This window comes from Symsagittifera roscoffensis, chromosome 2 (genome assembly GCF_963678635.1).
Source record: "Symsagittifera roscoffensis chromosome 2, txSymRosc1.1, whole genome shotgun sequence".
NCBI classification, from domain to species: Eukaryota; Metazoa; Xenacoelomorpha; order Acoela; family Convolutidae; genus Symsagittifera; species Symsagittifera roscoffensis.
The window spans coordinates 38,217,254-38,235,797 of record NC_087063.1 but is presented as its reverse complement, the minus strand read 5'-3'; the positions used below and the strand labels follow the sequence as shown (position 1 = coordinate 38,235,797).

At 39.5% G+C, this 18,544-nt stretch overlaps 1 protein-coding gene across 6 annotated transcripts in view; it reads left to right on the top strand.

Moving 5' to 3' along the window:
• LOC134839070 (neural cell adhesion molecule 1-like) overlaps positions 1–18,544 on the top strand; it is a 511,831-nt gene that overhangs the window by 52,119 nt on the left and 441,168 nt on the right. For all 6 annotated transcript variants that reach the window (XM_063854482.1, XM_063854480.1, XM_063854481.1 and 3 more), the window contains one exon: positions 5,477–5,638. In XM_063854482.1, coding sequence (XP_063710552.1) covers positions 5,477–5,638 — 162 coding nt within the window. The remainder of the gene's footprint in view (positions 1–5,476; positions 5,639–18,544) is intronic.

The window sequence follows — 18,544 nt, the reverse complement described above, 5'->3', positions numbered from 1 at the left end:
GACGATCGAGCCTTCGTGTTAATCGACTGAACATGGTCTTAATTTTTTTGCTCCCAGTTAGCAGCGAGACTATTGCTTTATGGTCTGTAGCGATCAACAAACTTCTTTCCAGGACGTAGTTTTGAAAATTTTTGGCCCCACTCGACCAAATTTCCAGTTCATTTGTCGATTACTTCTTTTCGGCGTCATTTAAGTATTAGGATGCGAGGGATGTGTCCCAACCATTCACACTGGCTTTGAGCAAACTTGCTCTTATTGGGTTCTAATGACATGTTTTTCTTGTCTAATTTACGTAAGATCTTTTCGACTGCTGATATGTGCTCGGTTTTGCTGCGTTTGTTGAGAACCAGGATGTCATCTAAAAAGGCGCGCGCCTGTGGAAACTCGGAAAAGGTTGCGTTCATTACTCGTTGAAGTTCCTCGGGCATTTTCCTTAGGCTGTAAAACCCTGTTTCGAGACTGTACGTTCTCGTTGATTTCCCCCCACCACTGAGAAACTACATTATACGCTAATTTCTGGATTTAGCGGTTGCTGACCGTATGCTTACGTGAGATTCGTGGCAGAAATACATATATTCCCCGATTTTCGTCCACTTACCCTACCGTGTCTACTCTACCGTGTCTGGCCTACCGTGTCTATAAGTTCTTCGAAGTTGGGCATTTGGTAGTTATTCTTTTGGACTTGTTTATTTATTTCCCTGGATTCTAATGGTAGCTTTACTGACCCATCTTTCTCCACCAAAATTACGATGGGAGAAACAAAGTACTTGTCAGAGCATTCTTTGAGTTTCTCGATGTGTCCTTGTTTCAAAAATTTGCTAATCTCTTTATCAACCTCCTTCTTTCTTTTTTTGAACCGGTAATAATTCTGCTTGTAATTTGTAGTTTCTCATTTTACCAACTCGGCGAAAATATTTGTTAAATTTCTCACTGAAAGAGAGTTGCCGTTTATCCAGAGATGCCCCCCGCGCCGGACGTCTCAATTTACTGTTGATCTCTTTGGATTGACATCACATTCTCCCTGTCTACTGTTCTGGTATCGGCCCCGGATTGCCCCCACCGGTTCTGTCTTAACGGTAGTGCTGCTCGTACTTGTCTCTACGCTCGTATGACAGCGCTTTGCGATACGCCTCCTGTGGTGTTTTTGTCGACCGGTATTGTTCGTTTTGGCCCTCTCTGTTTATCATGGTCACTATGAATAGATCTCGTAATATCGTGGTCTCCAATTCTCCGAAAATTTAGCGTGCCGGCAGTCCACTAAAGACCGATTGGAACTGTTCCAAGGATTCCCCAATATGCAGTTTCCTTGCCAACAGCTGAAAAAAAATTTGTAGGTCTCGTTGCATTCTTTCTCGAACTCCGTTTCCCAAGCATCAAAGACCCTCGGATAACGGGTCAAAGTCAAGTCCAAGTTTGCTTTCATCCTGTGGAATTCATCCTCTCTTTTCTTCCCCAGGCACAGGTATAAAATCGGTATCAGTGTTTGCTCCGCCTCCAGTCGAATCTTCCAATCCACCTCCTCCGGTAGTGCCGTAACTTGGACTGTTGTTATCGAAGCTGCAGAGTAGAGTTTTTTTTGGGTTAATACTATGTTTAGCCACCATTCCCCATTGAAACCGATTGAACCAAAACTCCTATACCATTGGTGGCTCTGCTTACCTCGGGGACCGGAATGACGTAATCCCAAGTGGGTTTTCCCCCCACTTTGGCCTGTTGGCTGCGCCATGTCAAGATAGAAATTTCGATAAGGTAAAATTCAGAACGGAAAAATAAATGCAATTCATAAAGTTAGTCGGAGACAACGAAATAGAGGTCAACCAAAGGTGACAGACAACTCCGAAGGTTAAATACCAGTTAGCATAAGTCAGATAGAATAAATTCACTTGCAACAAGTATGATAAAGCTAAATTGGAGGTTTGATAGAGCTGTCACCTTTGGTTGATAATGAAATAGAGGTCAACCAAAGGTGACAGACAACTCCGAAGGTTAAATACCAGTTAGCATAAGTCAGATAGAATAAATTCACTTGCAACAAGTATGATAGAGCTAACTTTTTCAAAATGCAAAGAAACTTCAGCATGCCGCCAGTCTACTGAAGACTGAAGAGTAGAGTAGATTTTTTTTGGGTTAATACTATGTTTAGCCACCATTCCCCATTGAAACCAATTGAACCAAAACTCCTATACCATTGGTGGCTCTGCTTACCTCGGGGACCGGAATGACGTAATCCCAAGTAGGTTTTCCCCCCACTTTGGCCTGTTGGCTGCGCCATGTCAAGATAGAAATTTCGATAAGGTAAAATTCAGAACGGAAAAATAAATGCAATTCATAAAGTTAGTCGGAGACAATGAAATAGAGGTCAACCAAAGGTGACAGACAACTCCGAAGACTAAATACCAGTTAGCATAAGTCAGATAGAATAAACTCACTTGCAACAAGTATGATAGAGCTAAATTGGGCTGTGAACTATTTTAATCACTATGAGAAATATAATAAAAATTTCTAACAAAACTTTGTTAATTTTTTTGAAGCAAACCTTTTTGCTTCGGTCTTAAGAAACACTTGAACATCCGAGGAAACGCCGTGATATACCTTTAGTATAGCTTTATGGGTGGTCATTTGTAGATTATATCATCAACGTTGGAATGTCAGAGTAGTTGCTGCAAACATAAACTCAATTTTTAACTGTTTAGTTATGGCGTGGGGTTTGTCCGCATCTAAGAAAAGTGAAAAAAAAAAACGAAAACAAAAAATAATGGACTTTGTGGCATAAATTATCATTTCAGTCAATTCCCATGTTGCATTCAGACAACAAAATGGAATAAAAATTGATTTTGATCCAGTATTCTTATCATTTTTAAACTTTGTTCAATTTTGAAAGTTTTCCAAAATTTTGTTGTTTTGATACGTCAATTTTTGCGAGAGTGTCTGCATTTGTAAAATGAGTACTGCCAAACTTTTATAAAATGAATGTACGGCCTCTTTGTTTTCTAACTTTCTCAAACTGCAAAGAAACTTCAGCATGCCGCCAGTCTACTGAAGACTGAATGCATCTGTTCCAAGGATTTTCAATAAGCTATTTCCTTGCCAACAGCTGGAAAATTCGTAGCGTTCTTTCTTGAGCTCGGTTTCCAAAGCATCAAGGACCCTCGGATAACGGTTCAAAATCAAATCCAAATGTGGTTTCCTCCTGTGGAATTCATCCTGGCTTTTCTCCCCAGGAACAGGTATAATTTCGGTATCAGCGTTTGCTCCGCCTCCTGTCGATTCTTACCATCCACCTCCTCCGGTTTTGCCGTAACTTGGGCTGTTGTTAGCGTAGCTACATATTAAAAATTGTTCGGGTTAATACTGTGTTTAGCCGCCATTCCCCATTGATTCCGATTGAGCCAAAACTCGCATAGCATTGTTGACTCTGCTAACTTCGGGAGCCGGAATGACGTAATGCCAAGTGGCTTTTTTCCCCACTTTAGCCTGTTGGCTGCGCCATGTCAAGATAGAGATTTCAATAAGGTAAATTTCAGAACTGAAAGATGACTGCAATTCATAAAGTTATTTGGAAACAATGAAATAGAGGTCAACCAAAGGTGACAGATAACTCCGAAGTTTAAATACCAGTTAGCTCCAGACAGATAGATTAAATTCATTTGTAATAAGTAGGGTAGAACTAAATTAGGCTGTGAACTAGTTTAATCACTATTAGAAATAATACAAAATTTCCTAACAAAATGTTGTTACTTTTTTGAAGCAAATATTTTTGCTTCGGTCTTAAGGAACTGTTGAAATTTCAAGGAAACGTCCTGATTTACCTTTAGTATATTTTTTTGAGTACTTATTTTTATATAATAAAATCAGCACCCTTGGATTGTCAGAATAGTTGCGGCAAACATAAACCCAATTTATAACTGTTTAGTTATGGCGTGGGGTTTGTCCACATCTAAGAAAAGTGAAAGAAAAAATCAATTATTTTGGCTTTTTGTGTCTAAAAAATTATCATTGCAGTCAATTCCCATGTTGCATTCAGACAACAAAATGGAATAAAAATTGATTTGAATCCAGTCTTCTCATCATTTTTGAACTTTGTTCATTTTAAAGTTTTTTCCAAATTATTGCTGTTTTGCTTCGTTCAAATTTTTGCAAGAGTCTTTGCATTTATAAAATGAGTACTGCCAAAGTTTTACAAAACGAATGTGCGGCCTACTTGTTTTCTTACTTTCTCAAATTGCAAAACGTTTCTTTAATTCCACTTCCCTAATGTCTGCCCCTTTGCCCACTCCCTAACGTTTGCCCCTTATCCCTCCATCACACACTGACCATCTGAACCACAACATCTGCCCCCTGAACTATATTGGAGTATCCTTGTCTGTATCTATAAAAGTGAAAATAAGTCGACTATAAATAAATGCAATGGATTTTAATGCTTTAATAATTAATGGCAATATACTCCATTTTCAATTGATTATATTCGATTAGCTTTCACTTTTATAGACACCGACAATAAAACTCAAACTTAAAAGATTTTTAACCATTATCCATGGAACTCCAGTGCGGGTGGTGAATAATGGGGTTGAATGCGTTCGTTCGGGTCCGAGTTTTGCAAAAAGCTGCAAAAAGTAGAGTAAACACGTCGCACGTAACAAAATTGACTTTCATGGATTTAATGATCAATTCGATTATAACGGTTTCTGATGGATGTTTGTTTTCCAAAAACAATTTTTCAAATGGATTAAAATTCCAATACGTGATCTAAATTTGAGGTCTAAAACCTAAATTATTAAATGTCTAGACTATATTTCCATCAGTGAAATTCCTTTATAATAATTTTTCACCCATGAGTTTTCGCTGCGGGTAGTCACTAGTCCAGATTAAAAAAACCCTTGGACTAACATCCTACCTTTCTCATAATTTTTATTTATAATAAATTGTTTTTTCTAAGATATTCAAAGACTCACAGGATGTTTGAGCCTGAACTGAGCGTGCGATAGATTGAGACAACTGTTTGCTACTGTTCACCTGTAATTGATTTCTTATTTCAGAACTTATGAATGGCGGTATGTCACTACAATAGGCTCAAAAGCTACTTTAGATTACCACTTATGGGCTTTTAACAAACTATTGGTTACATTTTTAGTGCGATTAACAATTATCTTAATGATTAGGGTAAATTCTTTTTTGAGTTGCTGTAATTTTTGGTTCATTAAAATATCTAGCAAATCAGATTTCTTTTAGACAGTTGTCAAGTTTGCAAATCATACGACTGATGTGAGCCGAAACAAAAACTAAAAAGCGGAATGAGGTTGGCCGGCTGCAAGCTAGCAAGAGCCTGAATTATGAGTTAATGCTTTTTAATGCCTGAAACCTGAGCCATTATTATTTTTTGCTTTTTGTTCAGTTGTAAGTGCCAATGTCATGATTATAAGATCTATGACACACATGTAATCTAAGTCATGGAAATGTGTGTGGGTGGTTTGTGTAGATAAGTTCGAAGTGTATGCGCCTTCTAGCGGCTTATGGAGTGGGGAGTGGCGTCTGGGTCTCATGGTGGCAGACCAGTCTTCTTCTGGCAGGTTCTACTGCGTGGCCGCCTACAACAAGTTCGACACCACAGCTCAAGCCAGCTTCAAAGTAGTCGTAGACGGTCAGTTCCTACAGTTATTTCAGTCTAGAACTTGCAAACAAGCGTTTCACTGAGATATTTGAAGGGCTCAAATATGTTCAAAAATTGGACGCTCTGTTTTCGGCTGCATAAGCATAATTCAAAAAAAAGGCTCGGCCGTTTTCTTGAAAGTAAAAATGCTCTTTTTGACAAAAATTGTGGGCAATTCTAGGACAAGTGGCTACTATGAGAATCACTTTCGAGTTTCATGATAAATTTGAGGTTTATTATGATTAAACGTTTTAGTATATATAGATTTATTATAAGGTGCTTCTAGGAAATTGTTTTATTTACTTCATTCTGCTACTTGATTAGTAGTTTTTCATAATATGGAACTAGGCCGCGGCGGAGCTAGGATTTTCTCGAGAGGGCATATTAAAAAAAATTTGAAGTTTGGTATGTAGTGGCGCCAAAGGCGCCTTTAAAATTTTTTAGAGATGTCAGTCAAAAATGGATATCTCAAAGTAGTACAAAGGGGGACCTTTTGGGTCTGTCATACCGTTATGTATGATAACTATCAATATCGAGTCCGAACGGATTGGCAAACAACAAAAAAGGTTAAGTTGAGCACTCAAAGAAAAAAACTAGTTTTGAAAGTCTTTATTTAAGTTTTAATCAATATAATCGTATGTGGTTGTGTTTTAAACTCTTTTATCATTGATGCACATATGAGATAAAAATGATCAACCTAAAGTAAGAAAAAACTTACAATTACCATGAAAATACCAAACTTCTGAAACTCGCAAAGCTTTTTGAATCTGGTTATTTTGCGGACATGAATTTCAAATATACATTCTACCGTCCAGCAAACTAAAAACTATGGAAAACATTGACAAGTTAACAGCTTCAAAATTCTGTTTATCTTAGAAATTATAGCTTTTATGGATATGGTTTGTAAGTCGTTTTATTTCTTATGTTTTTTTTGCGCTTTCGACGGAAAGAAACGTTTGCAAAAATTATTTTTATGAATTAAAAATTCGTTTTGCGGATCAAAGTTGTGATTAAGAAACGTGTTTGAGTTTTAGGTCCCTGTAGGACCGAAGTTCTTGTGTCCCAGTAGGACAATGTTGAGGTGTGAGTCCTCATCGGACTGTATAACTTCTAATGCTTTATCCTTTTCTTTTTCCAACTCCTGTTGAATTTCCTCATCGTCTTGATTATTATTTTTTAGTGTTTTTCTGATTGCTCCTCAAGGTCGTCTCTTTTGTGGTCTATTTATGTGTTCTCGATGTTTTTATTGTGTACGTTTGCTACCACGAGGACTCCATTCTCCTGTTTTTTTTTCTGTGGACTGTCGGAAGTGGACACCAACTTGATAATTTCCCTTGTTTGTTGCTCCTCTTTCTTCGACTTTTGCTGTATGGTCTACAGAGTTTTTACGCAGGCGTTGTATTTCTGCAAGCTCTCATGAGATCCTATCTCCGAGATGAGGCTTTTCAGGCTGGGTTTTTGGTTTGGGAGTTGCGGGAGTTGATTCATGGCCACATCTTTTACCTGGTATTTTGTCGGTGGGCGACTCGATAGAAAATTGTTTCGCCGGTGATTGGGTCATGTTTCCAATTGCATTTTTTGGGACCGAATTCCCTAGTACCGCGGCTAGTGCTGATTGTCTCACTCGAGTCGAACTTCTTGTTGGTGCGGCTTCAGGTGTTTTCTTTTTGTTGAGGCGTTTTGGAGAGCGAGCAGTGTTTTCTAAAGTCGATGACCCCGTGTCACCCGACGAGGTTGATATTTCGCTCTCCGACTTTTTCTATGGGGTTGCCCTTTTTTTGACGACTCCGTGTGGAACTTCATTCCACTTGCTGGTGTCCGTTGTGGTTTTCCCCTGCTCTTTTTCCAGTAGATTTTGCTTTTCATTTGATAGCGCTGTCTTCTAATTTCTTTCTAGTTAACTTCACTGGTAGGGCCTTCGTGTCTTCTTGGAACATAGGATGTTGTGGTGCGTTAGGAGCATCGATATCTACAAAACGCAAACAGGTTATGCTCTCCGAGCGGATTCATAAGGAACGTAGTCGCTAAGTCGTGACGGCCGGCTTGGCCGTATATTAAAAGATTAGGATCGAATGCAAACCCGCTATTTCTTAGTAGTCTTGTTTGTTTTCTTTTTGTAAATAACCACGCTGTGTGTGGTTCAAATATCAAGATTTTGCTATCGATAGTTTTGTAATTTTGTTCACATATTTTTGGTTCTGCTTACTGTTTTCCTTGCTACTTGTTCAATTCGTTTTGTGATATTTGGTTCTTCTTGAGTTTCTACGCCTTTGTATCTTTAATTTCTCTTTCTCAATAGCTAAAGCTTGCCTAACTTTAACACCTGTGTTTTGTGGCTGTGGATTTTCTGTGGCTGGTTTGTTATGAATGATTGCAGGCTCCGGGATTCTTTTTTGGGTATCGTTCATTGGTGGCTGCATCAACTTTTTGCGATCTAAACAGGCGTAATTGGCGTTTTCCCTACTTATTAGGTGAACTACTTGTTGTTATGTTGTAAAGTGGTGTGTTGGCTTTTCTAACTATACGGGATTCAAATGTTGTTATTTTTGTTATTCCGTGTGGAGTTATGGGTCGTGTTGTGATAGTTTGCGCAAAATCCGAGGCTAATTTGAACGGAGTGTTGTTCTTGTCAATTCTCATTACTCCGAGTCGCCGTTTAAAAATTTGTATCAAGTTTTCTACTACCCCTAATGATCTCTGACCAGTGCAAAAAGCAGTTTTTTTATTAGATTAGCAAAAAAAACTGAATGTTTTTGGCTAGGAAAGTTTGTGCCTCGTCGCATCTTAGTTTGCATTGTACTCCAATATTTGATATTTTGCATTGCATAATTTTCAATGAGACGTCTGTTGTCTTGTTTGAAAGTACCTTAGCCGTTGGGAATTTTGACCACTTATCTATAGCAACTAGAATACATAATTCTTTTCTTAATTCATCCGGGAGGGTTCCTGCAAAATCCAGTTGTACCTCTTCGTTAGGTTTGAGAACCGGTTCCATTTGGTATTATTGCTATTTGCCCACTACTCGTTTCAAGTTTCTAGCTTGTTCGGTAGATTGCCAACATACTTGTGCCATCTGCACGATTGATCGGTGGATATGGTAGAACCAGATGTGTTGGCAGATATCTAGCATGGACGCCTATCCGGGGTGAGTGAGATGTAGACTATCGAGCACTGTCTGTCGGAGTTGAGTAGGGAGGATAATCCGCTCGTCGATGAGCAGACAATAATCTCGCACGGGTAAGCGGTGTCGTATAATGTACCACATCTGTCCAAAAGACAGATTGATGGCTTCACAGTCTCGTTTTTTCGAAGTTGACGAGTGGGCGCAAATTCCGGTCTTTTTGTGTTGTGGCGGCAATGAAACTGATTCCCAACCTTTTCTGCAGGTTTTTTCTGTAAAACCGGGTGTCCTCGTCAATTTCTGCGTTGGGTTCCTTGTGGACTGGAAATACCAGCCCCTCTGTTACCGTTTCGTGCGTGCGTGCGTGCGTTAAAGCGTGCGTTGATGTTATTGTATGTGTTTCCACATTTGAAAGAGATTCCTCTTGTCTCGCTGTGGTTGGGTCAAATCGGCTCACGTAGTACTCGTATAATTCAATCATTTTGATTGATAGTACTGCTTAAGTATATATTTATTGTGTTGTTGACACCATTTGGTGATCCGCCGTTGGCTCAAATCGGCTCATGTAGTACTCGTATAACTCAATCATTTTGATTGATAGTACTGCTTAAGTGTGTATTTATTGTGTTGTTGACACCATTTGGTGATCCGCCGTTTGGAAGGCAAAACTTCCATTGTCAGTTTTCCTTTCCATATTTTTTCTACTCGATTTCGATTGGCTTGCACTGTTTTCTCTGAAAACGATTTTTGAGAATCATGATGATTTTTTATTCTCTGTTGCTTGCTTGATATTTTCTCTGGCGTCCTTGATTGTGACTGGTATTGATGTAGAATCGAGTTGGTTGACATGTTTTTCGATTGGCCTTTGTCTGTGATTGTTTTTTCGATCGTTTTTTGATTTTTGATTGTTTTAAGTTTTAGCTGCGCCTAGATCAAAAATTGATGCCTAGACCGAAAATTTTTCTCATCGAGCTTTTGTAAGACTTTTTGTTGTGTTTTTGTGTACCTCCATTGGTCTTTTGGTTACGATTAATATATCGTCGACATATGTGTAGGTCTTGTTGCAATTTGTTAGCGTGAGGTCGATTGCTTTTTGGATGACCTCTCGAAGGATTTTGATATGGTGTGTCATCGTACTCTCGTGAAGCTAATTCATGACACACCGCTCCCGAGAGGTATTGTTAGTTGGCTGAGTAACTTCTTTAATGGCCGACAAGCTACCACACTTTTTAAGAACCAAGTTCCCATGGCTCTGTTCTTGCACCCACTCTTTTCAATTCTTATGTCCATAACGCTCCCACACGCCCAATAATGTTCGTCTCACATTTTACGGGACAATTTCCATCCCTTTTCCCAAAGCCCTGCTGTAGAGGCAGCATGCCGATCGTTGAACGACTACCTTCATCATCTTTTTAACTTTTAGGGGTTACTTTTGACACAACCTTATGCTTTGCTGCACACTGTAAAAGATCCGCTGACAAGACTGGCCGCAGGATTGGTGTCCTGAAAGCGTTTCCAGGATCCTCTTGGGGACAGTTGGGGGAGCAAATCCTCCTTTTAACCTACAAAGCCTTAATACGCCCCATTTTAGATAATGCCTCCCCTCCCTGCTTGGTCACATGCCGCCAGCAAAACCTCCATTAATCACCTGCAAATTACCCAAAATCGAGACCTCAGAGTTATTACCGGCTCAACACTCAATGTTCCAAATCACCTCTTTTTTTTGTCTCGTCACTGTTTCAAATCACAACCTCTCATATTTTTTAATATCATACCGCTCCCATCACCCAATTAGTTTTTTTACTACGCACACCCCACACCTCTACGTCAAGTTCGACAATCGATTTTAAGGGCTTCTAAAGAAGATACTGATTCCATTTTAACCAATTCCAAGCCTTCACTCAACTCTATAACCCAGAAGAAGTTTCCAGTTTCGTTTTTAACCACCACAAATCCCATTTATATCACAACCCTACAAACCTAGTACCCTCGTTCGTCGCCGAAATTTCCCCAGAACTACCCGCTGTAAACTCTCCCAATTGCAGTCTGGCTACAGCCGGCTTTTAAACAGATACCTCTCCGGACTAGACAACCAAGGTTCTCCACTATGCCCGAACTGTTACCTAGCATCCCACACTAGTTTCCACGTTTTTAACTGCCTCAAAAATCCCTCCCCGCTCACTCCCGCAGACCTGTGGCTAAGGCCGATAGAAGTCGGGAAGTTCCTTAGCCTGGAGACGGAAGAGACCAACCCGACCAACGTGAGCTAACGAAGGCGTAGCTTTTTGGAATTCTGCCGGCATGACAATGAGGCCGTAGAAACCTGTTTGGAATTGATAGGCTCCCGTGGCGTTTCCCCCGATGAGGCTAAACTTTTGAGCGATTTGCGAGTACGCTTACCTCAAATCAAGAAACGAGAACTCTGTTTGCTCTTCTATGTCAGACTTTAATGTTTGCGCGATTTTGAATAATAGAAGTTCTTCATTCGGCTTTCGAGATTTGTTTTATGTATGAATTTGCTAAACTTCTTGAAATCTAACGCCAGTTTTACTGTTTGAACTTTTTTTACTGTAATTACAATCGGGTTGATGTACTGTTTGTCTCAACATTTGTCCGGTTCCACAGTTTGTTTCTGATATATCAGTTTGTTCAATTCCCTGTCGACTCATTTCTGAAGGTGTATTGGTATTCGTCCGCCCTTTTGCTGGATAGGAATCGCGTTCAGGTTAAGCTGTGTTTTCATCATGTGGTTTTTTGCTTTTCTGATTTTGATGCGTAGTTGCGTGAAGTTATTCTTGACCCACTATTTTATTTCCATGTTTGATTTTTCGCCTTCGTTTATATTGAGCATTTGGTTAAATTTTGTTTTTTCCTGTTCCAATTTTATCCCGATTCGTGCTAGTGGGATTGTTAATCCAATTCAGATTTGTCTATTAAAAGTTTTCGAACTTCGATCCCGTCTCTTGCGAACTCTGCCATTTTTACAATAGCGGCCTTTAGGACCATTCTAATGGCGGTTCCGCTGAGGCTCTTTTCCAAAACGTATTGATGCTAAAAGTTTTTTTAAAATCTTGCTGACTGCGCTGAATTATATCGCATTGTATGACAACTAACAATATGAAAACCTGAACGCATTGGTAAACAATAAATAATGTTAAGTTGAGAACTCTTCCATTTAACGCATTTTTTTTCTGGTTCTTTTTTCTCTATTTTTTGTGTGTCCGTTTACCGAGTTGCTTCAACTTCCAAAATTGGTTCGGTTGGATCTACGAGTTTAGGTTTCTCTCGTAAAATTTTTTGAACTTCGATCCCGTCTGTTGCAAACTCTGCAATTTTGACTATCGCGGCCATTAGGACCATTCTGATGGCGGTTTCATTGAGGCTCTTTTCCAAATTGGATTGATGCTAAGTGTTTTTTTTGAAATCTTGCTGACTGCGCCGAATCATACCGCATTGTAAGACAACTATCAATATGAAATCTGAATGCATTGGTAAACAATAAATAAGGTTAAGTTGAAAACTAAATGAAAACAACTAAATTTGAAAATTTTTATTTAAAGTCTTATCAAAATAGCATGATTTTGCGCTTTCAAAAATTGTACAAAGTCAAGTGACCTGTTCAACGTAGTGAGCTATAAGTAAATACAACTAAAGTTTTAACTTTGCCAATCGGGCTGGATGACAGGGTCGGCAGGGATTCAAATCCCTGTTGAGGAGGAGGGGCGTCCCCCCTCAAATACGCCCCTGGAACTAGGTGATTAGAACATTTCAATTTTTTTTCAGATATTTGTTTGAATGTGGTTGTGGTCATGTGTGGTTGTGTTCAAGTTTCATTAATACATTCAATAGCCGGCACATATGAGATAATAAAGATCAAACTAAACCAAGAGACTATGTACAATTACCATGAAAATACCAACCTTCTGAATTTTGCAAAACTTGAATTTCAATTATACAGTCTACCGTCCAGCAAAATAAAAACTATGAAAAAAATTGATAGATTACCAGCATCAAAATTTCTGTTCAATACTTAAAAGTTTTATTGGTTATGGTTTGTAACTTAGTAAATTGTCTCAACTTTAATGTTTTATTTCCGCTTTTGCGTAAATTTTTATAGTGGGAATGAAATTTTGGCAAAATTGTTTTATGAATGAAAAATTCGTTTTGAGGATCAAAATGTGATTAAAAAATTTGGTGAGCGCAATTTGTTGTTCTGGTTTTGTAAGTTCCTGTCTTGGTTTCCACGTGGGAAATTTTGGTGCCCTCTCAGTTTTCTTCCTCTATTATTGTTTGTGTTTTGTGTTCGGCCGCCCCGGCGTCGAGGCCACATCTAATCTAAAGATTCTTGCTTTATGGCAGTAGATCTTGACTTTCCGAATGAATTTGATTTCATTGTTCGACTATGTTCGATACCTTTTTTTCGTTCGATAGCGTCTTCGCAAGAGCCCTGTGGTGAACGGGGTTCTGCTAGCAGCTCTTCTGCCATCTTATCATGATGCAGATGTTTCAAATAAGAAAATGTATTGGAATGTCCAACAAACTTGAGCATACGTAGGCTGACCGCCAGTAATAAAATACATCAACAGCTACTAAAGCGTCATTTTTCTTCCTTTCTACGTGAATAAAGGGCTCGCACAAGTCCAACTGGACTACTTCGTTGAGTTTTTTGGGCACATACGTTGCTCCTAGGTCACTTTTTGTTATGTCAGTTTGTAGGAGTAGGATCTTACCTTCTAGGCCATGTTTGCATTGCTTGGCATTCGCTGTCAAATTCCTGTGCATTATGAGCATCCACCTAGATGTCATTTGAGGCGGCATACACTTTATCGCGGCTGCTGTGGTTGTAGTACAGTCGGTTCATTGTCGGGGTCTTTCCAATCCATCGACAGACAGATTTTTTTTGACCGCGAAGTCTGAAAGTGTTGTCTCAGGATTGTATTAACCTCATTTGCCTTCGGATTCTTGTCCCGTATTGCGTCGCGTATGTTCTTCATGTTTTTTTTCTGTATTTGCTTGCGACAACTGATAGGTTTTCGCGGTGTTCCATCCGCCGCACCACCTTACTGCTGTTGATATCAATCAATAGATCAACTTTTCGTAATGATGAGGGGATAGGAAAGGCCAGAGAACTTTGACGGAAACGAGATTATCGAGTTCATTTTCTGGAGGACGTAGCTTGCTGGGCCAGTTTTTATAGTAAGATCACCTCTATTTCCAAACCGGAGCTGCCTGAGCCAAGGGTTGAGTCAAGTTTTGTAAGATTATTCAAAACCACTTTGAGATTTTTGTGGATTGGGTGGACGTGCTTAGTGTGGCAGTGTTTTATTCGGCAGTGATTTATTGGGCCATATTATTTGAAAAGAAAGTTTGATTGTTGTATTGAGAAGAGAGTGAGCAACTGGCAGGCAAGTCTTGAGAACTAAGTATAACTTTCCGCTTTCGCCTCATGCTTACGTTACGCGATATGCAAACATCTCTGTTGCCATCCGATGATTTCTCTCGCATGACCTTAAACCCTCGGCCGATTGTTTTGTTTCCTAAATGCATATGCATATTAATCAAATTGATGTTGCCATTCTCTGAAACAAAATTGCATGTTTTTCAGCCCTCCGCTGTTCGGTTTTGGCAAGTATCTGTGGGAAATCTTTCCTCCCCTCCGTGTTTCTTTCCTTTTTTTTCGCCCCTGGTGCGCTAAGTGCTTGATTTATCATGTTAAATGTAAATCGTGATGCTAAATGTACAACGGTAAATGTAAATCGTAATGGCTCGTAGAGGGCGCATCGGATGAGAAGTATCTTGACAAATAGTCTACCATCTCCGTTTTGACATTTGGCGGTGTTCTATCTTACGTTCATGAGGTAAATTAGGTATAATTGCTCCTTTTGAATTCAATTGAAATTCATCTGCTGAAACTGACCTCGTACACAATTTCCTCTTCATAACTTTAGATGTACACCATTTGTCTTTTTTTATTGGGTACCAGACATGTGCACTCATGATAATTGAACAAGTATGCATGGAAAAAGGCAAACATTCACAACACATCACTACGAACTGAGCATACATTGTTTCCGCTTGTTCGACAGCTGAACAGACATGAACCAGACATTTGGTAATTAAATTTAGCTCACTGCTTAAGTTGTTTACACCCATATTTGCAAATTTACAGTAGCTCTTTATTCATTCTTTTTCTAAATGCGGTGAAGATTATTTTCATCCATTTCTAAGTATGCTGCTGACAGAAGCGGTTTTCAACTTTCCCCTCCTTTACTAGCAAAATGAAGTTCAATTTAGTTCAAAAAAGGTCCCAGAAAAATAATACGTTTCAATTATTATAAAATGTTTTTTGCTTTGTTGAGAGCGTTATTTTGGTTTTTTTTAAAATTTCTAGTTAATTTGTTTTTAATTTGCTGCTGTTTTTCAGATAACTGTGTTTGATTAGTTACGAATTATTTTTCAAGGATGAATCCGAAGACTACAGAGCATACTTAGGCTGACGGCCAGTAATAAAATACATCAACGGCTACTATAGAGTATTTTTCCTCCTTTCTACGTGGGTAAATGGCTCGCACAAGTCCAACTGGACTACTTTGTTGAGTTTTTTGGCACATACATTGCTCCTACGTCACTTTTCGTCATGTCAGTTTCTTGGTACTTACCTGTTTCTAGGCCATATTTGCATAGCTTGGAAGACGCTGTCAAGTTCGTGTGCATCTTGAGCATCCAACCAGATGTTCTTTGAGGTGGCATACACTTTGTTGCGGCTGCTGTGGTTGTAGTGCAGTCGGTTTGTTATCGGTGTCTTTCCAATCCATCCACAGACAGTTTTTTTGACCGCGAAGTCCGTAGTGTTGGCCCAGGGTTGTATCAACCTCTTTTGGCTTCGGATTCTTGTCCCGTATTGCGTCGCGTTTGTTCTTGATGTTTTTTTCTGTAATTGCTTGCGACAATTGGAGAGGTTTTCGCGGTGTTCCATCCGCCGCACCACTTACTGCTGTTAGTATCAATCAATAGATCAATTTGTCCGTATTTATGAGGGGATAGGAAAGACTAGAGAATTTCGACGGAAAAGAGATTATCGTGTTCACTTTTCTGGAAAACGTAGCTTGCTGGGCCATTTTTTTGTAAGATGACATCTATGTCCAAACCGGAGCTGCTTGAGCCAAGGTTTGAGTCAAGGTTTGTAAGATTTTTCAAAACCACTCTGAGATTTTTGTGGATTGGGTGGAGTTGCTTAGTGTGGCAGTACTTTTATACGGCTTACCAGAGATGACCTGGGGGTTTATTGGGCCATATTCTTTGAAAAGAAAGTTTGATTGTTGTATTGAGAAGAGAGTGAGCAACTGGCAGGCTATCCTTGAGAACGAAGTCTAACTTTCCCGTTTCGCCTCATGCTTACGTTACGCGATATGCAAATATCTCTCTTGCCATCCGATGGATTCCGCTCGGCCGATTTGTTTTGTTTACTGGATGCATATGCATATTAATCAAATTGATGTTGCCAACGGCTGAAACAAATTGCATGTTTTTTGGCCCTCCGCTGTTCGGTTTCGGCAAGTATCAGTCGGTTTTCTTTCCGTTTTTCTTTCCTTTTTTTCGCCCCTGACAGAATAAGTGCTTGATTTATTAAGTTTATTGTAAATCGTAATGGTACATGTACAACAGTAAAAGTAAAACGTAATGACTCGTAAAGGGCGCATCGGATGAGACATATCTTGATGAATAGGTATAACTGCATTTTTTGAATTCATTTGAAATTCAATTGCTGAAAATGACCTCATACACAATTTCCTCTTGATCTCTTTACATTGTGATATTGCTATGCTACGAGTAGGTAAGAGCAAAAGAGAATAATTTAAAACCTTTAATTCTGTCTTGTTGAATTGCTTAGTTTTGTTAGAGATCACGTTCATGTGTCTTCTATGATTGCAACCGTCCAAATGACTGTTACGTTTGGCCTGCATGGATGGCCTTGAATAATACTAACAATACTTAACAGAATATTAATAACACTTTATCCAAGGTTACTGTGGCAACAGTACTACACGGTACCACATTCCCCTGAGTAAAACAAATTTTTCTATATTACCTTATAAAGTTTTATAAATAGTATATAAATCTCAGTTTACTAAATTGTTTTCATTTTAGCTTAGTTTTCCTTGCTTGTCTTCTTCATCACTTCCGCTTTGTTTCTTGCAGCGTTCCACGATCCCGACTCATCCAACGATGTAGCTCCGAATTTCCTTTTGAACAAATGTCTCTCTAGTAAGTCAAACGTGTTGTTCTGTTGTTCTTTGTTATTGATGTTCAACTTTTCCAGTCTCAATCTGTAGGCCTCAAGTGCTGCCAAGTTGAGCTCTGTTACATCGTCGTCACAACTAATCAACTTTACTGAGTGTGATACCGGGCTGCCGTATCTCTTTGGACCCTGGGTCTTTGTTTGTCGACTGCTTCGTCTGACTGTTGTTGTATCCTCTTCTTTGTCCGACTCGTCCGCAAATACTGCCGGGCTATTGACAATTGATTCCGCTTGTTGATTCAGTAGTTTTTCTGCTTCGTTTTGTACCCCTCGGGTCAAAACCTGGTTTGTGATTTCCTCCCATTCTTTTGTTGTCATATTGTTATTCTGGAATGTGTCCAGAATTTCCTTTTCACTAGTTTGCCGTGTAATCCTTTTACTCACTGGAGGTTCTTTCGGTGCAGACGACTCTATGTATACAGCTTCATTACTCCAATCCCGCTTCTTAGATTCTTTTGCTGTTTCAACAGTTTTTGTTGATTGTGGCTCTTGTGTCTTGGTTTTTCCAGATCTTGCACTTTGGACTAGTGGTCCTGCCCTATTTGGCTTAACCCTTTTTCCACCTAGATTTAGGCCCCCGCCCGTCTTTGTTTCTCTTGACGTGACTACGTTTGGCGAGTTTTGAAACTTGTCCAATAGTCGATTGTCTTCTATCTCCTAATCGGTTGGCCCCTGGTCTTTCGCGTCATGTTCTTCAGCCGACTCACTGTCTATGTCTTCCTGATGTAGTACTGACTTCTGTTGTTCTCTCCTAGGCTCTTCCCCCGTTGGGCTCCTTTTTTTCTCCGAGCTCTGTGCTTTGGGCTGTGTATGCAGTTTTGATCTCGCTATGTCGCTCTTTCGATATACTGCACCAGCAGCCGTTTTGATTGTTGACGGTGTCTCTGCTACTATTTTGCCTTTCAGCGGTATTGTTAGGGCCTTTCCACTCTTTCTTTGCTCATGTTTTCGGAGGAAGCTTCCTGACCAGCTATCATCCGATGTAGTCTGTTTGTCTTCGATAAATCTTTTTTGCCATGAGTATAGGAGTTTCTTTCTCAGTTCGGGATTTATTGTGCTCGTTTCGTCTACAATTCGTCGTAGTTGGCTATCTGAGATATCCCGTCTGGTGACATTCCATCTCGCATTGGCCTCTAGTAGCTGCTTTAGTTCATTCGCCCTAGTTCTTTCTTTGGCTGCCGCATTGTTGCGTAGAAACAGTGGGCTGACGTCCCGGCTATTCTGTCCTTTTCGGATGATCTTTACATTTTCCCTGGATTGATCGATGCGTCTCTTCAACTGCGATGCTGTTAACGCCAAGTTCTCCAAATGTTCTTTATCTAAACGATCAGATTCCTTCAGAAATTTATCCCTTACAATTTGAAACTCAGTTTTAGGTAATCGACCAAAGTGCGCTTCAAACGGGGACAACTTTATTGTTTTCTGTTTGTTCCATCTTAGGTCCCTAATTATTGTGCTCAAGCACAATTTAATAGAT